This window comes from Camelus bactrianus, chromosome 7 (assembly GCF_048773025.1).
Source record: "Camelus bactrianus isolate YW-2024 breed Bactrian camel chromosome 7, ASM4877302v1, whole genome shotgun sequence".
In the NCBI taxonomy this organism is placed as follows: domain Eukaryota; kingdom Metazoa; phylum Chordata; class Mammalia; order Artiodactyla; family Camelidae; genus Camelus; species Camelus bactrianus.
In genome coordinates, this window is record NC_133545.1 from 9766769 (window position 1) to 9787376 (window position 20608).

The 20608-nt window shown below is 39.7% G+C and overlaps 2 protein-coding genes across 2 annotated transcripts; both read right to left on the bottom strand.

Moving 5' to 3' along the window:
- Positions 1-1150: 1150 nt before the first annotated feature.
- LOC105071256 (olfactory receptor 2A1/2A42-like) lies at positions 1151-2092 on the bottom strand. The gene has a single exon (XM_010957915.3). The coding sequence runs from the start codon at positions 2090-2092 to the stop codon at positions 1151-1153; it is 942 nt and encodes a 313-aa protein (XP_010956217.3).
- A 15068-nt stretch (positions 2093-17160) lies between these two features.
- Positions 17161-18102, bottom strand: LOC105071335 (olfactory receptor 2A1/2A42-like). The gene has a single exon (XM_010958023.2). The coding sequence runs from the start codon at positions 18100-18102 to the stop codon at positions 17161-17163; it is 942 nt and encodes a 313-aa protein (XP_010956325.2).
- Between the last annotated feature and the right edge of the window lie 2506 nt (positions 18103-20608).

Consider the following 20608-nt stretch of genomic DNA (forward strand, 5'->3'; position numbering starts at 1 on the left):
AACTAAGACACCATCTAAAGACTGTGTTAGGAAACACTGGAATTACAAATCATATCCAGTTTGGAGAAATTTCAAGACCCCTTTCTAATGCTCTTGAATTTGCTGAACCGTCATCAACTTCAGACTTCACTGTCAGCCTCTTTCTTCCATTGCTTTCAGTTTCTTCGTTGCTCACTGAGAGGCTCCTCCACCCCTGACCTTTGCAGTCACAGTCCTTTCTTGCCACCTCACCCTCATTTTCACACCAGTACACAGTCAAGCTGCATTCTTGAGTGAATTTGAGTACTTTTTCCATATGGAGCTCAGTGTCTATCTTTGTCTGGATGCCAAAAGTTTTTCCTTCTCTCCTCTTTTCTCCTCCTGGAGCATCACAATCTTTTTGATTTTTATATAGGGGTTATGATTATGGACTCAGGAATCAGATTGCCTGAGCATGATCTTGGACTAGGTACTTATTAGCTGTGAGGCTTTAGTTAAGGTACTTAATCTCTTTGTGCCTCTGTTTCCTCACCTAAAAAGTGGTTAGTAAGAGTCCCTATCTTATGGGTCTGTTACGAAGATTTTAAAAGGTAATACTTAACCGATGTTTAGAATAGTGCCTCACCATAATGACCACAGAAAGTGAGAGACTACAGGATTTAATCAACAAATAATTTTTCCTAAGCCTAGGCGGGCAGGCATTTAGGGACATTTACGATTGGTAAGAGGATTTACAATTGAGAGGAAACGTCTGAATGGGGGGTGAGGATGGACAAGGTGTCAACAGATTCTGAGTCTCTGCCTGGCTACAGTATTTAAAAAATATTGTTACTGATGTGGCTAAGTCAGAAATGCTCGCTGTTCTGCTATTCCTGCACAGTCCTGATGAAGTCACGAGTGTCTAACTTTTGGTACCCACAGCGGCGGGTGAAATAAACTTTTTCATCTAGATAGTCTTAATTCACTAAGAAGTTAAGTGAAAAAATAAATATGTTTGATAGAATTAAAATATAAGAATACAGTAAAACCTAAATACTTTATGGGGAAGGAAAGAGAGTGCCTCACAGAGTGTCTTGGGTTGTTCAGTCTCAGATATAAAGAGTGATGAACGTAGGTGGTATTCAGTGTCCAAGTCTCCGAGTGGACTACCGGGGGTGGTGCAACTCAAATGTCACTCCGTTTGGAGATGACTTTCCTTGAACAGCACCCTCCTCAGGGCACCCCTGACCTCTGCACTCCTCAGACTGTAGATCAGTGTGTTCAGCATAGGGTTGAAAAGACTGTAAAACAGGGAAAGGACCTTCTGCTGCTCCTCGGGGTGTTGAGATTTGGGGGCCATGTACATGACGATGGCACTGCCAAAGAAGAGCCCCACCACGCAGAGGTGGGAGGAGCAGGTGGAGAAGGCCTTTCTGCGGCCCTCAGCTGCCTGGATCCTCAGGATGGAGAACAGGATGCGTGTGTAGGAGACCAGCACCAAGCAGAGGGGCCCGACTAACACAAACACAGAAGCAACAAAGATGACAACTTGGTTGAGCCTGGTGTCAGCACAGGCCAGCTTGAGGACAGACAGGAGTTCACAGAAGAAGTGGTTGATTTCATGAGGCCCACAGAAGGGCAGTCTCAGGATGAGGCTCACATGGACCAGGGCCAGGAGGGAGCCACAGGCCCAGGAAGTCATCAAAAGGGTGACGCAGACCCTCCAGCTCATGATGGCAGAATATCGGAGTGGGTGGCAGATGGCCACATACCGATCATAGGACATCACCACCAGGAGAAGACATTCAGTGTGAGCAAAACTCAGAAAAAGAAAGGTCTGTGTCATGCAGCCAGCAAAGGAGATGGGCGTGGCTGGACTCAGGAGGTTTAGCAGCATCCGGGGCACCGTGTTGCAGGCATAGGCTACGTCCACGATGGCCAGGTGTGAGAGGAAGAAGTACATGGGGGTGTGCAGCCTGGAGTCCAGGGAGATGAGCCCCAGGATGGCCCCGTTCCCCAGAAGGGTGAAGGCAAAGAACAGGGAGAAGAGCCCAAAGAGAAGCATCTGAATCCTTGGGCCGAGATAGAATCCCAGTAGGGTGAACTCTGTAACCATTGTCTGATTTCCCTCCATTTCACTATGCAAAAGGTAAAATGGATAGCTTAGGGCAAAACTGTCGAAAACTAGACATTATTTTACAGTCATTTTTAAAAGACAAAATTTTAAGGAAATGGTTAGTCATGCATTAAATTAATTACTTAATCTGACATCCAGTTTTACAGAAGGGGATTGTGTCACCAATGATAGGTTACCTAGAGCTGTTGACACATGTGATAGGAAGAAGGAACGTCAAATCAAAAGAGGAAAGAAAATCACCAGGAAATAGGGACCATCCTGGAGCTGCACCTGTCAAAACTGTTCAGAGACTATCTGGAGTGTAGAAGTAATCTGTAACAAAAGAACGCTACATGTGAGAATTAGAACAGTCCTAGAAAAGAGATGCAATTCCAGTTTCTCAATAGAAATATCAACTGTGTTGCTTTCCACAACCAAAATCAACCTTTGCTCTCTCGAGCAGCTTATATGATAACAGAAGGAACAAAAAGATAAAAAGCAACTTTTATGACAACGTGATTGTTTACGTTGTTAAGAAGGAATCAAAGGATGTCTTGCATGCAAGCTCTAATGAATATTTTTCTTTTCAGAGTGATGAAACCAAGCCAACCATTGGCCATTTGGCAGTTAATCTCCTGATGGATACACAGGATTTACCAAAAAAAAAAAACAAAAAACAAAAAACAAAACAAAAAAAAACCCCCAAAACTGTTTTGAATAACAACCCCTACATTTTGTAGGAATTGGATTTTGAGGGGCTGCCCAGTGTTCATGTATGGTGAATACAGACTTTGGGTGCAGGGCTGTAAATGAGTATGAAGCCAGGTATTCACACATGGATTTGAAGGCTGTGGTGAGTGTGTGTGGATGTATATGGAAACACTTCAAGGGGTAGTTCCCCATGCACTATTTCTAACTCTATTACAAGAGCAAATCTATGTAATAAGTAGGAAAGGCCGTACCTGGAACAAGAGTGTGCTGCAGGCCTCACTCTTTGTGTGATGGCTTAACATCTGTATCACGTATCATATGTGAGATTCAAAAAGACAGCAGATGACAATTCATTAAAAAATCAACCCTGCCCTACTTTGGCAACACAAGAATTGATAACTGCTCTACAGAGAGCTAAATTTTCTTTTTGCAAAGAGATCGTTTAGTGAATTTGTCATTTTACAGATTTCTATAGCACGAAATTGGCAGTCCTTTATTTGATGCTTCTCTGAATTGGTGGTGTGCCAAATAATGGCTGTCTTGTCCTAAAGTCCTGGAAAACAGCTTCCTCAAAATACCACCTAGAAATCTAGCATCTTTGCTGATGTAAACAGTTAGCAACTTAGCTAGGCCAAAATAACCTGAGACCGAACTACGGAACTCGAGCCTGCCTGCCTCTGAAGAAAAAGCTTCTCCAGAATTAATGCATGGAAAGGAAAGTTTGTTGACAAGACCCTGGTCCAGTTGTCATTAATACCAAAGGAGACATAAATGAGATGCTTCCTGAGGAACTTGGAAGTAAGAGAAACACTACTGATTTTTGAGAAGCACAACTTGTAAAATCCATTCATGGAAGAGAAGAACTGGAGGAGGCAAACAAGAAAACCTGTGCTGACGTATCGCTGGAGAGTTCTGAGTGCATCCAAGACTATGCTCAGGGGCTTTGACGCAGCCTCACGGAAGCAGGGGAGGACGATCTGACTGTGACTCGGGAATCCAAATGTAACCATTGTGTGAGGCTCCTGTCTATGGAAGGACTAAGGAATAAAGAAGAGGGGTGAGCCACGGGGCCAGTGTTTGTCAGCACATCTTCACCACTGTCCAGGGGAGACTGGCCTCATGGTGTGAGAGTGCTGTCCCCCTGGCAGGTCTGTATCTACAGCTCAGGTGGCCTGAGTGATCAGGGGTCAGTAACCCTCCCTGGTAAGATCTCCTGTGAACCCCCTCTGCTCTGATTCTGTGCTCCCCAGTCAACCACGCGGTATTACAGTTTGCCTAAGAGGGAATGTGCTGATAAGCAAAGTTCTTGCCAAGTTTTTATAATAAGTAATTCCATTTATGTTTATTCATGGGTTTTTTTTTTTGAGTTTGAATAGAATGATACAAATGAGAAATGAACAAAATTTCCAAAGCTGCATCGCAAAGCAGGGGCAAGTTCCTGAACAGAGATAACCTCATTGAAATACAACCCAAGCAAAGCATTTCTGAGCAGCTAATTGGAATCCTGAAGGACGTCCCTGTTACATCCCTCTCTAGAAACAAATGACTGTTTTTTAAAATAAGTACTATCAATAAATTATTATATTACCAAGACATAATTGAATCTACTATACTATGAACTCCTAACATGAGACTAAAGCTTATTTTTTTAGGATGATACAAAAAATTACAGCACTAGGACAACTTTCTACATTAATTTGGAAAACATACAAAACATATGAAAATATTTAGTTGTGAAAATGCATTTGAATCTACATCTTATAAAAAGCTTAATTTCTTAATTCAGTCCTTTATTTCCTTTTGTAACTTCCAAGATGATTACATAAAGGAAAAAGAAACATTATTTACAAATCATGAATCTCTTTAAAACCTAAAGGGACAGTCAACAGACAGGAGGGCCTAATGAGTGCTCTGGGATTAGCAGATACAAACTACTATATATAAAGTAAACAACAAGGTCCTAATGTATGGTGCAGGGAGCTACAGTCAATATCTTCTAATAACCTGTAATGAAGAAGAATATGAAAAAGAATATATACGTATAATTGAATCTAATGACTATGCTGTGTACCAGAAGCTAACACAAAATTGTAAATCAACTATATGTCAATTAAAAAAAGATTCTTTAAGAACAGTTGCCATATCGACAGCTGGATAGTAACTCATGCCTTGTGAGCAAGGAACTGGTGCATCCATTTTTGTATTTCTGGCACTTGGCAAAGGTTCATTGAGTGAACAAATGAATGAATACATATGAATGAGTGAATGCCTAAATACTGAATGTGTGGACCATCCTTGGACTGGTTCTGGAATTTCCGGCTTGCTTAAATCTTACCTACCATAATCATAGCCAAATAAGGACATTCTTCCTAAGGCAAAAAAGAACACTGTCAGAACTTTGATAAGAATAAATATAGAATCTCCAAAATGTTTAAGCATTGAACATTTGAAAGATATTTCTATTTTCTTTCTTTCCCCCCATACTTTATTTCATTTTACATGATATTAAAAGCATCTTACTTGAACTCTAATGGATTAAATTTGCTAAAGGACAAACAGAACTGAAAGGGGAGACTAAGAAAGACTGAATATATCCCAGTTCCCAATGCAACATTCAGGACTTGTTTTATGCTATAAATGATACATCTAATATGTAGGTACAAGTTAGCAATTTAAAAATTGGCAAATCATTTGATGACTAATACATTATCCGGTCTCTGTGGTTTCAAAGCAAGTATCTAAGATTGAAATCATTTCTCTACACATGAACAAACCTGTTGGTACTAGATGGGGCCTATGTTTCAAAAAGTAAAATTTAAGATCTGATGAGCTGACAAACTCTTTCCTAATGTTGAAGGCATGAGTCACACAGCATTCGTAAAATGAAAGCTATTTTTAAATCCTCAGTTTGACTTAAGTATTGCATTATTCCAAGTAATAAGAAATATTTGTTACAATTAATGTACTCAATAAAACCCTTCTGTTCCCTTTTTATTTTTATTTTTTTAAATTTCTTTTTTAGGTAAAAATATTTTTACATTTCTCTTGAGATTTCTTTTTTGAGCCATGCATTACTTAGAAGGCGGTTGTTTAATCTTCAAATATTTGGGGGATTTTCCAGCTCTCTCTCTCTGGTATTGATTGCTACTTTAACTCAATTATGATCTAAGAACAGACATTGTATGATTCCTATTTTTTTTTTTAATTTCAGGTGTATTTTATGGCCCCAGATGTGGCCTATCTTGGTGAAGGTTACATGTCAACTTGAGAAGAATGTGGACCCTGCTGTTGCTGGATGAAGTGGTCTGTAGGTGTCCATTACATCCAGTTGATTGACGGTGGTGTTGCGAACATCCTGACTGAGTTTCTGCCTGCTGGATCTGTTCATTTGGAATAGAGGGATGTTGAAGTCTCTGTCTGTTCTCTATGTCTCCTTTCAGTTCTACTAGTTTTTGCTTCATGTATCTTGATGCTCTGTTGTTAGGTGCATACGTGTTAAGGATTATGTCTTCTTGAGGAAGTGACCTTTATCATTAAGTAATGTCCCTCTTTCTCCCTGGTAACCTTCTTGCTCTGAATCCCCTGTCTCTCTTGGTGGCCGTGTCTTCCTTATCCCTGTGCCTCGCTGTATCACTGTCTCCACCCTGACCTCTTTCCTTCCTGGCCCTCTGTATGATATTCTCTCTCCCTTTCCCATTTTACTTATACCTCTTCTATAAGTCCGCCTTCTCAAAATCTCTTTCTTAACTCCCCAAAATGCATCTCCACAGTATTTCTAGAGACTTGTCAATAGTTTCAATATTTGAGTGGTTTCTAAGAGGGTTGTGATTACATAGGAAGTCTGCTTTTAGTTTAACTGTCTTTAGCCTTGGAAAATACTATCTGATAATTCCTAATAGCATGAGTATCTGTCAACACGCTTATCTGGGATATTGACATATCCTCTCTTTATACCATAATGGCCAATAAATCTATTACTTGTACTTTAGAATTAACTTAACAAGAACTTGTGTTTAAAGTATACCCTTAGATTGAAGAAATCTTTTTGATCAAGGCAGTGATGAAAAGATCAAACATTGGGCCACGCATGGTACCTAGAACTTAGTACGTGTTTCATAAATATTCACTGATGGACTAGAAATCAGTTTTATTAAATCTAAGAAGACAAAATGTTAATGAGCTCTCCACATTGTGCCTTGAGCCAGATTCTCCAGCCAAAAATAAATAAAACAACCCAACCAAAACCAAAAAACACAACCACCCCAAAAGCATTGAGAGGCACTGCAGAGTAGTAACTAGAGTGGATAAGCTTACGGATCAGACACACATTTACTACGGGTATGGCTTTGAGTATATTTCTTAACCTCTCAAGCCTCATCATTTAACTTTTTTGAAAGGAGAAAAGTGATAGTACCTGTATCATGAGGTGGTTGTGAAGATTAATTAAGACAATACATGTTAACTAGTTAAATTAATTAACTGAGATGATATGTTGAGCATATTCCTTCTACACAGGGGATACTCAATAACAGGGATCAATTATTATCAATCTTTAACAGCTTGGATAGCCTATGGTCACACGGATCTGAGAAGCATGGCTTCTCTGTAGTTCAGAAAGTCCTTGGAAATCAATGACCTCACTGGCCATTATCCTCCTTAAGTCAGTTTTGCAAAGTCTTCATTGCAACAAAAGTCAACAAAGGGATTTCGTGGATAATATACCCCTGAAGGATTTAGTAAAGCAAGTTTGGTTCCTGACCTTTTGATGGTTTTGTTGGGAAAGTGCACAATTAGTTGAAGAGGTATTAGGGATTAAAAAGAGCACAAAACAGACAATTCTATTAAAAACTAAAGAGCTTATCCCTTAAGTAGCAGCTTCTCCCCTCTTCTGCACTCTCCTCAACCACCTCAAACACACACACACACACACCTACACATTCGCACTCACTCACATACATTCCAGGTTTGAGGAAGTCTAACACTGAAAGTTACTGAGTACTTTCTGTGTGCCTGACACTGGTCTCCAGGTTATGGGTAACGGATGAGATGTGTATGGGCAGCATGGATTATATATTGTGGTTTTGTTGATGAAACACAAACACAAGGACTGAACTAACGCCAGTTTCCCTGAAATGAAAGATCACTCCATAATATATCCCAGTACAATCTTCCTTGGTTTGGGAAAATTATTCCATGTATTTAACCTACACCCATCACACAGGCACCTCTTATTCTTAATCCAGCATCAACATCCACAAGGCTATTGCTTTCATGCAGCTGCTGATCTACTGTACGGAATGGAATCAACCAAATTCGATACTTAGATTGTCTGTGAACATTATATCCAATGATAATAGCGTGAACTTTTTCTCAAACTATCCCCATAGCAGAATCATCACCAGCCCACACTGACAGAGGACTGAATTTCCTTATCTATGCTTAAAAAAAATTGCCATGTAAGAGTAAGAGTTAACAAAAGACTACATGCTACAACACATCTAAGAGAAATTGATGATAAAATAAAATAAGGCAACCTGGTTAGCGCCCATATTTGGACTCAAGGACCTCAGAAGAGGAAAGCACGTGTGAAGGTTGGATAGAGTCCTGCTTTGGGGAGCTTCTGTGGGAGATACAGAACCCTCACTTCTGTTCCTAACTGAAAATGGAATGAGATCGTCAGAAAGCAAGGTTTTATTCTCTGATGGGCTCAACCTAGCTGGCAGCTCTTGAGGGCTCGTTGGAAGGGGTGGGCTGTGAGATGTGGTGCATGCCCACCTCCACTGGGAAGGAGACACAAAGCAACCCTCATTTTCTATTTCTGTTCTCATCCCCAGCAGGACACATGATTAGAAAACCCAGAGCACACCCCTGAGACAGCACCACTCATCACAGTCCCCGAATACTTGGCATTATTTGGATTCATGCATCCCAGCACTGCCCTAGTTCCCAGGTCTCCAGACGGTTTGGGTGAACCTTTAAGGAAGCAGAACCAGTGTGACAACAAATAAGCTCCTGGCATCAACCTCCGTAGTTCAGCTTCTCCCCAGTGTAACCTGGGTCCCTGGTGTTGCAGCACAGGTGGGCAGAAGCATCCCGAAAAAGCAGCTCATTCCAAGTAACAACTCAACGTGTGAAGATGCTGGTTATGGAGGCTGGGAGCAGCCTGGGGAATCCAGAGGGGCAAGATGTCCCGAGGGGCTTATTAGCACCTGGCTGAGGGGGAGGGTTTTCTAGGACACAAACCACCAAAGTGAGTCACCCGCCGGAAGTATTCTCTAATCTCTGCTCTGAAAGAGGTGCTGCGAGAGTCTGTTCCCTCAGTGGAGGGGAGAGGACCCTCTCCACGGCAGCTTCTCCTAGAGGCCACTGCCTCTCCCGGGAGGGTGGAGACACCTGCTGCCTAAGGTGCCCTCCCGTTTATTTGCCCTTCTCTCTTATACTGGACACAGGAGGGATGTGAATCTCATATCAAGCTGTTGGGCAATTCACAAACGAATGAGCTTGTTACAGTATGATGCCCCACCTGCTGGGATGAGGGCATAAACTTGAGGAAAATCGTACACAGGTTAACACATGTTGAGAACACGCTTACCTGTGCTCCAACTGTGTATGTCCATTATGAGAACAACAGCATACTTATTTAGGGACACAAAAAATGGTCCTGATTACATAAAGTTGGTGCAGAGTCGGCAACCCATAAAGAATAGAATATTTTCTTCTTTATTTCTCTTTTCTTGCCCACGTGAACTGCAGAACATCTGGAAAGTAGAAAACTGATGTAAACTATAAAAATCCTGCTAAGTCCTGTGAAAACAACGTTTTTCTATACTTAACACTGTATAAACATCAGTTATAAGGAGTCATTTTAGGGTATAAAAAACAGAAAGTTTTAACTAAGACAATCAGAAGTTAAATATAAAATTTTGGAAAGTCATCGCCTCAAAATATCCTGTTTTCTATTACATATTAAGTTGATGCAACTTTTAACTTGTGGGTAGCCTCTAAAAGTGGTCAGAGTGAAATGTGAACAAATACAAAATATAAATGTATACAGAGGAACATAACACAAAGAGAACAGTCAGATCTTATTTGATATGAATACGATCTCAAATGTTTACACTATACACCAGCACATAGAAGTCAAGAAATTGCCTTTCACAAACAAGTAGTAAACTGTGTAAAGAACTGCTGTAGAAGACTCATTTCTATTATCAACACTTTAGGAATATTGATTATAAATGGACATTTTCATAAAGATGAAAATTTAAAAGATAATCAGTAATGAAGCATAAGATTTGGGATTCCCACACAAACTAAAACTTAGGGGAAAAAACCCTTTAATAATATAAACATCAATATCTATATTAAAATTACCTATATTCTGTTAAATTGAAATCACTTTTATCTTGACAGTGTTTATTATTTAAAGGAAATAGAAGTGACACATAAATATATGAAAGAACCCAGCACACAGACAACACAGGATTAGTTAAAATGGAACATTTACATTATCTGCTAGTGTTGGGCATCAATTTCACCAGACATTTATAACTTTGATGCTCAGGGTGAAGCGTGGCTAGAATTTGACCATAGAGATCGTTTGAATGCAGTATGTATAAAAGTCAGCATAAAATGGGTAGATTAAATCGCCTTTCAAAGGAAATTTGTAAAAGAGCAGAAAATAATGTAAGAAATTTCCAACACACCAGTGAATGTATCTTTAGGGCTGAATGTGTGCTTAACAATGAAAATGATAATGCTCAAAATTGCATTTCATAAGTAATTATGAGTTAAAAGGACGGAGTTTATGATCTTTAACAGGGAAGAGGCAGAATTTATGAGGGCTATTTTTAGGGTTAATTTATGTCAGCTGTTAGTGTTTCCTTAAGGAAGACATGGCTCCTTAAAAGATGTGCGATCTTCTTCCTTATGCACCATTGTCTCTGGGAGCTAAATGCCCGCACGTGGCTGCATTTCCCAGTCTCTTACTTTGAGGGGGGCCGGGGAGGGCTGTCATGTTCTTATCAAAGAAATGTAAGCAGAAGAGATCTGTGCCACCTGCAAAGCTGCAGTGCGGATGAAGCGGGTTATGCCTCCTGCACGATAGCTCTTCCCATCACTGGCTGGAAGTGGAGGTCCCCATGGCCCTAGAGGATGGTGGGCCTGGAGATGGAAGGTGCCTGGCTCCCTGAATCAGCACATGGAAGGCTGTCTGGCATACCAACACAGGACTGTATGTGAGCAAGAAGTAAACTTTAGCTTTGTTAAATTGATGTGACTTGGAGGTTTCATCCTTTACAGCTTGACCCCTACATTATTATGGAAATAAAAGGAATGAGGAAGGGCTAGTAAGTCTAAGATTGAAGCATTAGGAGTCCCCAAGATTAATTCATATTGTAAAGCATATCAAATTGCTGTGCAATATATTAACTTTTTGTTTATGTCATGTAATTGCCTTAGAGTCTGGGGAATCATGGCTTATTTTGTATATTATTTGATTTCTTATTCCAATTAACTAATAACATAGGTTACTTTAAACGTTGCAGCATAACATTGAATAATTAAGAAAAAGATTTTCAAAGAAACACCTTTTTAGCAGTCAGTCCAGCAAAGTTCTAAATTGCTTTTAATAATTGTTTCATTTAATTTTTACTTCTGAGGAGTGGGTAATGATACACATTTGAGAATTTAAGGGACCAGGGGTGACTTGAAAGGGTTTTTTTTTTTTTTAAATTCAAAGATTAGTACATATTTGCTGTAAGATTATAGAAAAACAAAGTATTTATTTCTCATAGCTCACTCCTCTTTCCAAAAGCAGCTTCTGTTGACTGCTCAGTGTGCATCATTTTTATATGCAGAAATATGTAAACACACATGCCCACATGCACCCACATCTGCATTAATTCATGTACATCCAGGAGTTTTCCCTACAAAATGAGAAAGAATTTTTAAAATGTGGCTTACTTTCTTCATGTAACTATATTCGATGAGCAATTTCTGTTGCAGCCCATTTTAGATAACACTTGTTCTCCTTAACAGTAGCATTACATGCTGATCACAATTTAGTAACTCCAAAATTAATAAATATTAAATTATTTGGATTTTTTGCAGTAAATTTCAGATTAAAATTCTGGTACATTTCTTTTGTGCAGTTACATACATTAATTATATCTCTAGAATAGATTCTTAGGATTGCCATTCGCATTTTAAGTACTGAGTAGATATTTCTAAACTTTTTTGCATCCAAAATCTGTACCAGTTTATACTTCCATCAACGATGTTTGAGTGACTACTTTGACGCACATATTCGCCAACAATACATAGTATTAACTTTTGTTTTTTCACAATCTGTTGGGCAAAAACGTGTCCCCTCCTTTTAAAAGTAGATTTTCCTGACGGAGGATAGAAACACTTTCTTATTTACTGGTGACTCATGTTTGTTCTGTGAATAGTCTGAGTATCTCTACCTACATGTTTGCCTAATGTCTCCTGGATCTGTATTTTACCCTTTTGTTTTTTATACATGTGAAGATATGTCAAGGATATTACTATCCCCTTTCTTAGGACGGGTTTTCAGGCTGCTTATTCCTCTTGAGCTTTAGTTAACTGTAGATAGAGGAGTCTCCACTGAGTGTAAGTGAGTACTTAGACATGGTCTTTGGTCTTTGGAAGACCCAGATGAGAGTCCTGCTGTGTCTAACTGTGTGACCTTTGAGAGGTGCTTAACTTCTCTGTGCCTTGACTTTTTTCATGTATAAATTGAATATGATAGTAAATCTTTCCTCTGGCAATTGTGAAGATGAGATTGATAATGCATGTACCCTCATAGAATAGCACGTGATATGGAATAAGCACTCAATTAATGCAAGCTATTAATATCATTATACCAACCGTGTTAACACCAGCACAGGAAATCTGAGACTCTTTGCAAATGAGTGGTATTCTTAATCTTTTCAGCAGGATATCAAAACCCTTTTTTTCTTAGGGAGGACAATTCATGTGGAAGATCTTATGCCATTCATAGTTCTGAGATCTTTAATTGAAGTATATTATTCATAATTTGCTGGTTACTTTAGAACTCCTATTATGTGCAAGGCTCAGGAATTAATTATATTCAATTCTAAAAATAATCTACTTTATTTCATCTCATGTAAAAGAAAAAAAAGAAAACCTAAATCCTGGAAAGCTAGTAGACAGGCATAGAATTAGAGAACTGAGAGGAAACTGTAGGTCATCTAGTCCAGCATTTCATCTTACAGTGGGGCCACTAATGCCCACAGCAGTTATGTAACTCTCCTAAAGTCACACAGCAACCAGGTACAATTGGAATAGAAACCCAGGTGTCCTGGCTCCAGGCCAGCCCTCTGAGAATTAACCCAGGCTATGCTCAGAAATGCACCTTGTTTCCTGGCCCAACAGAGAGACTCAAAAAACAAACAAACAGCAGAGAACAAGCAAAACAAATAAAACAGATCGAAGCGAGCCAGCAAGGAAAAGTGGCATCTTCCCTGTGATCTGGGGTCAAGCATCACAGCCACGACCCCCTGTGAGACCATATTCTGACTCTTCTTGCATTTTCTCCCCTCTTCTTCCTAAGAACCACAGGTTTAACAATGCTTCTCTATAGCATAAATATTCAAAGTGTGGTCTGTAGATCAGTATCAGCAGCAAGACAGGAGAGATTGTTTGAAATGCAAATCTCTGCCCATCCCACTCAGACCTGCTGAATCAGAACCTGTGTTCTTGCAAGATCCTCAGATGACCCGAGTTCATGTTAACACTAGAGAAGTGCTGGTCTACACTACCCAGCAAACAACAGTCGTCCTACAGGTCAGTGACTGGCAGTGCCCATGTGACATGCTGAAGACACTGTGGGATCCAATTCCAAGCAGCTTGTGAACTGGTTCCCACCCACAGGATCCCATACCTTTCATTTTCAGTAGTTACAGCTTCTAATTCTCCACCATCTTGCAAGACGTAGGAGGGTTAACACCCTCAACGTGGCTACCCTGCTACACAAGCGCCCTCTGACGTAACATAATCACAGTGTTTGGCTATTCGGCATGCTCTTTTTGAAAGACGCATAACCTCTGTTCTACATGACAGAATGAATATTCATAGCTCTTTTTTATTAGGTAATCTTAATATGCTTGCAATTCCTTTGGATCACTGGCAAGTAGGGTGTAATTAATTATTAATATTCATCCCATAAGAAATTTTTTCAAGAACTGAGTACATACGGAACTAAAAGTGACTAATAGGCAAGATGCCTAAATCTGAAAGACTAATGGTTGCCATATTTACATTACATATTTTATGGAGCGCCATACCTTTTTTTTTCTCTTTTCAGATAGAAGTTTGGGCTAAATGATGATTCATTTTTTCATTTGGTCATGATTTATTGAGAGACTACTAAAAAATCAGGTCTGGTCTAGCCACTGAAGATGTAAGTATCAGAAGGTCCTTTTCAAAAAAAAGTATTCACAATTAAACTAGCAAGATTGGATTGACTCGACTTGAATTCTGACTCCACTACTTGACATTTTAGTGACACGGAGTATGTCAAATCTCTACATGTCAATTTCTCTTCTATAAATGAGAATACTGTTAGTGCTTACTTCACAGCTTTGATATGAGGATCACATCTAAGGAGTTTAATACAGTGTCTGGTACACAGGTGGTACTAAATACATTTTCGCTTTAATTATTTTCTACCATACTACATTCTGCAAATAAGGGTAATTTTAAAATGTGAAAAATCAAAAGATAATTCAATACTGAAAAGTGTGTGTAAGTAGTCAGCTGATAAAGGCTCATAAATTCACCGGAACAGTGATGTGGAGTGCTCACTCGATGCTAGGCAGTGTGCTGGGGTTGGTGAAAAAGTGATGAACAGAGTCCAGTTTCTGCCCTCAGGGAGCTCTTCATCTTATATGTGGAACTTGATATCTTCCTGAGCAATGCTCAGGAAATACTACCTGAAAGCTTTCAACAATTGTGAACACTGAAAATGAAATCTGAATTCCTTTGTCTTGAGGTAGGGGTCTTTTTAGGTACAATACTACCAAACATCCATTCTAATTCTCCTCCACTGGTGAAACCCCAGTGGGGAACTGTAATGTCAACCTTTTCTTTCACTGTTTCCTCTCTCATCGCGCAGCTCATTTCCAGAGCCCTCCGCCACCTCTGACCCTTGGAACCACCATTCTCTCGTTACCACACCCACTTTTCACATATCAGTTTGGAGTCAAGCTGCTTTCTTTAGCAAATGTCAGTCCTTTTCTGTGTAAAGCCTCATGCCCTCACTGGGGTCAGTCACCGGTTTGTTTCACCCTCGAGAGGTCCCAGACCTTTACCCACAGATGAGCTCTACAGAGGCCGTGTTACCCAGTGGTTAAGGCTGTGGGCTCAGGGAGCAGACTGCCTCAGTTCAGTCCTCAAGTGATTTGTCCTTAGCTGTGAACTGGGCAAGTTACTCAATCTCTCTGTGCCTCAGTTTCCTTAACTGTACAGTGGGGATTGTCTTTTGCCTCAAAGGGCTGTTTTGAGGATTAAATGAGATAATACATGTAAAGTGCCGTGACTGGCCTACAGTGAGAGAGACAGAGAGACAGAATCAGAGACAGAGACAGAGAGACAAAGGGAGAGACAGAGCATATTAGTGTCTTGGTGTGTTGGTTTGGGGTCTTAGCTGAATTAAATCACCGATCTCAGTGAGAAAAGCCTTTGTTCTCACCTTCTTCATGGTCTATATTCCTCCAAAATTTCAATGAGTTTTGCAATTCTGCCCATAGGGTTCACTGTCCAGGACAACCAGCCCCTCATAAATAATTTCCAATCTTCCACACCTTAGAAAGCACAGAGCAGCAGCTCACTTGGGCACACATGAAGCAGTATGGAGACCCTCCTTCAGTGAACACATCCTTCCTTGGGATAACTTAGCCTTGTTCTTTACTTGATAACATTTATACTGACTTACTACACTGTTATGGTCAAGCACAGAGGACTCGGGAACCAGACTGTCAAGGTAAAAGTCTGCCATTTGCTATTTTCTGAAACGTGTATATATGAAATAGACTGTTAATGGGACCTTCTTCATGAATTTTGTTATGATGACTGAATGGGATGATCCATGTAAATGATCTGTATCAATATGGAGCGTACCGCACTGGATAAGTGATTGATTCAAGGGTTGACCATTATTGTAAAAACCCATTTGGTTTTTACATTCAGTTAGCTTTGCTGCCCACACACAGTAATTAAGAGTTGGGTTGAGCAATTATTAATCCCCAAATGAAGGGTGCAGACTTAGTCTTCTGAACAAGTCGTGTGTTCACTCTTAATTGTGAAAGTGAGAAAGACTGGAAGCAAATCGACATCCTTGTTCCAGGGCAGGTTGGAAAGTGAATTTTATAGTAACACTTGAAAAAGCCACCTAAAATATGCGAGACTCATTCCTGACCACTGGATTTGGAAAGTAGAATTAATCAGTAAAATGAATCCACCATCAGGCAGAATAGCCAGCCATACCGTACTACATGCTTACACAATCTGGTAAAATTTTGCTATGGAAGTGTTGATGAAAAGACACTGAAAACCGTATACAGAGATAGTCTGTACGCATGCTTAACTTACAGCTCAACACTCAAAATTTTCTGGAGAATCTATATAACAACCCCAACTATTTCTTTGGTGTCTATTATCAGCCTATTCAAGGGAATAATGTCCAATTTTACCCTCTTGCTAGCTATGAGCGAACCAGTTTACCCCCAGAGTTGTAAACAACATGACTGTTCTCACACTGCCCGCAAGCATTCCTCTTATCTACTCTGCTTTCTCCTAAATACCTTGTATTAATTATGTTCCTCACTCAACCTGCTCATCATCCCTCATATGAGTCAATAATTTTCATGTGAAATTTCTCAACATCATGCAATGCAACCAACTAGGCATCCCTGAGTTACTCCTGAACAAGGGAAGTGCAATTTTGGGAGGGTGGACAAGTGTGCCTCTAGGTTTTGGAGATCCTTCCACTGCAGTTTTTTGTCTTTTCTCCTAATTTGTGACCTATGCAGTTAGTGAGTTTATATAGTTAGGGTAAGGAAGTGGAAAGACTATTCAACTTTTGGGACTTAGAAAATGATTTAGAATAACTTTTAATTTCACAGATATTCAATTCAGAGCAATAAAAGAAAAATCATATCTGATAAAGTCATATCTGATAGAAAAATCAATGAATGCAATATATCTAAAATCTTTCCCTCAAAGGAAGAGGGAAGGCTTGCTCTTATGTTATTAAGTCACATGCAAGAAAAGAGTAGGTAACTTTTCTGGATTTAAGCAATATTGGAGCACTCAACCTGGTGATTCAAATGTCACTCCAATTGAAAATGACTCTCCTTGAACAGCAGCCTCTTCAGGGCACCCCTGACCTCTGCATTCCTCAGACTGTAGATCAGTGGGTTCAGCACAGGGTTGAAAAGACTGTAAAACAGGAAAAGGACCTTCTGCTGCTCCTCGGGGTGTTGAGATTTGGGGGCCATGTACATGACGATGGCACTGCCAAAGAAGAGCCCCACCACGCAGAGGTGGGAGGAGCAGGTGGAGAAGGCCTTTCTGCGGCCCTCAGCTGCCTGGATCTTCAGGACGGAGAACAGGATGCGTGTGTAGGAGACCAGCACCAAGCAGAGGGGCCCGACTAACACAAACACAGAAGCAACAAAGATGACAACTTGGTTGAGCCCGATGTCAGCACAGGCCAGCTTGAGGACAGACAGGAGTTCACAGAAGAAGTGGTTGATTTCATGAGGCCCACAGAAGGGCAGTCTCAGGATGAGGCTCACATGGACCAGGGCCAGGAGGGAGCCACAGGCCCAGGAAGTCATCACCAGGGTGATGCAGACCCTCCAGCTCATGATGGCAGAATATCGGAGTGGGTGGCAGATGGCCACATACCGATCATAGGACATCACCACCAGGAGAAGACATTCAGTGTGAGCAAAACTCAGAAAGAGAAAGGTCTGTGTCATGCAGCCAGCAAAGGAGATGGGCTTGGCTGGATTCAGGAGGTTTAGCAGCATCTGGGGCACCGTGTTGCAGGCATAGGCTACGTCCACGATGGCCAGGTGTGAGAGGAAGAAGTACATGGGGGTGTGCAGCCTGGAGTCCAGGGAGATGAGCCCCAGGATGGCCCCGTTCCCCAGAAGGGTGAAGGCAAAGAACAGGGAGAAGAGCCCAAAGAGAAGCATCTGAATCCTTGGGCCAAGACAGAATCCCAGTAGGGTGAACTCTGTAACCATTGTCTGATTTTTCTCCATTTCACTATTAAAGAGAGAACCAGAAAGCTATGTGACATCTATTTTAATGTTGCATAAACTTTTAGTGTGTGGAAAGTTATTGGTAAACGTTTTAAAGAACTCGATGAATTGAGAGATCACCTCACACCAGTCACAATGGCCATCATTAGAAAGTCCACAAATGATAAATGCTGGAGAAGGTTTGGAGAAAAGGGAACCCTCCTGCACTGCTGGTGGGAATGCAGTTTGGTGTGGCCATTATGGAAAACAGTATGGAGATTTCTTAAAAAACTAAGAATAGACTTACTCTATGATTCAGCAATACCACTCCTGGGCATATATCTGAAGAAAGCTCCAATTTGAAAAAACACATTCACCCCAATGTCCACAGCAGCACTATTTACAATGATCAAGACATGGAAACAACCTAAATGTCATTGACAGATGATTGGATAAAGAAGTTGTGGTGTACACACACACACACACACACACACACACACACACACACACACACACACACAATGGAATACTACTCAGCCATAAAAAAGAATAAAATAATGCCATTTGCAGCAATATGCTTGGACCTAGAGATTGTTATACTAAGTGAAGTAAGCCAGAAAGAGAAAGAAAAATACCATTTATCACTTGTTCGTGGAATCTAAAAAAAAAATGACACAAATGAACTTATTTACAAAATAGAAACATACTCACAGATATAGAAAAAAAAAACTTATGGTTACCAAAGGGGAAATTTGCAGGGGGTGGGATAAATAAGGAGTTTGGGATTAACATATGCACACTACTATATATGAAATAGGTAACAAGGACCCAGTTCAGTCAGACTTGAAATTAAAGTAGTAAATGTTTTATACATGTTGTGAGAAAATGTTCTAATCTCATTATTTTACATGGAGCTATCCAGTTTTCCCAGCAGTACTTACTGAAGAGATTATCTATTCTTTATTGTATATTCTTGCCTCCTTTGTCATAGACTAATGGGACATAAGTGGGTTCATTTCTGGGCTGTCTATTCTGTTCCACTGATATATTTGTCTGTTTTGTGCTAGTACCATGCTGTTTTGATTATTGTAACTTTGTACTATAGTCTTTACTCAAGACACATGATACCTCCAACTCTGTTCTTTTTTCTCAAGATTCCTTTGGCATTTTGGGGTATTTTGCAGTTCTGTATAAAATTTCAAATTATTTGTTCTAGTTCTGTGAAAAATGTCATGGATATTTTGATAGGGATTGCATTAAATATCAACTCAAAATGAATTAGAGACCTAAATGTAAGACCAGAAACCATAAAACTCCTTGAAGATACCATGGGCAGAACACCCTTTGACATAAATCATAGCAGTATTTTTTTGGATCTATCTCCTCAGGCAAAGTAAAAGCAAAAATAAACACATGAGGCCTAATGAAACTTAAAAGCTTTTGCACAGCAAAGGAAACTAGGGGGGAAACTGGAGGTTGAGGGATAAACTGGGAGTTTGGGATTAGCAGATACAAACTATTATATATAAAACAGATAAACAACAAGGTCCTGCTGTACAGCACAGGGAATATATTCAATATCTTGTAATGACCTATAGTGAAAAAGAATATGAAAAGGATATCTATCTATCTACCTACCTATCTCTCTCTCTCTATCTATGAAACATCATGCTATATACCAGAAATTAATACAAACTTGTAAACCAAATATACTTCAATAAAAAAGAATTCATTGAATTATAAATAAGGATAGAAAGAAAGAGAAAGAAGGAAATAAGAAAGGAAAGAAGAAAAGAAGGAAAGAAATACAGGCTTACCTATCTAAATAAATTTAAGTGTTCATTAATCTAAATTGTTACTCTGACATTCAGTTTTACAGGAGAGAACTATATTTTCAGCTATTACCTACTTAGAGCCATTGGCACTGTGATGGAATTAAGAAATACCAAACCAGATTACAAAGAAAATAATCACAAAATATGGATTGTCTCAGAACTACATATATCCAAATCTGTAAGAATTGCTGGGTAGTAGAAATAATCAGTAATGAACAGCTTTAAAAATGAGAATTGTCCTAGAAAAGACAACAATTTTTCTTACTTCAGTAGAACTCATGATTGAGTTACTATTGGTATCTAAGTCCCATGTTCATAGGTTGGAAGAATTAATATTAAAGCATTCATGTTACTTAAAGCCATCTATAGATTCAATACAATCCCTATCAAGATTCCAATGGAATTTTTTTACACAATTAGAGAAACAATCATAACTTTTAAAGAAATCCCCAAAGACCCCAAATAGCCAAAGCAATCCTGAGAAAGAAGAACAAAGCTCGAAGCAACCTACTGTTTGATTTCAAGCTATACTGCAAAGCTACAGTAGGCAAAACAGCATGGTACTAGTATAAAAACAGACACATGGATGAATGGAACAGAACTGAAAGCACAGAAACAAACCCATGCAAATATGGTCAAGTAATATTTAATAAAGGAGTTAAGAATACTCAATGGAGAGAAGGCAGTCTCTT

What these genes read in the sequence shown, in the direction of transcription:
- LOC105071256 (XM_010957915.3), bottom strand. Translation starts at nt 2,092, where the DNA reads ATGGAGGGAAATCAGACAATGGTTACAGAGTTCACCCTACTGGGATTC.
- LOC105071335 (XM_010958023.2), bottom strand. Translation starts at nt 18,102, where the DNA reads ATGGAGAAAAATCAGACAATGGTTACAGAGTTCACCCTACTGGGATTC.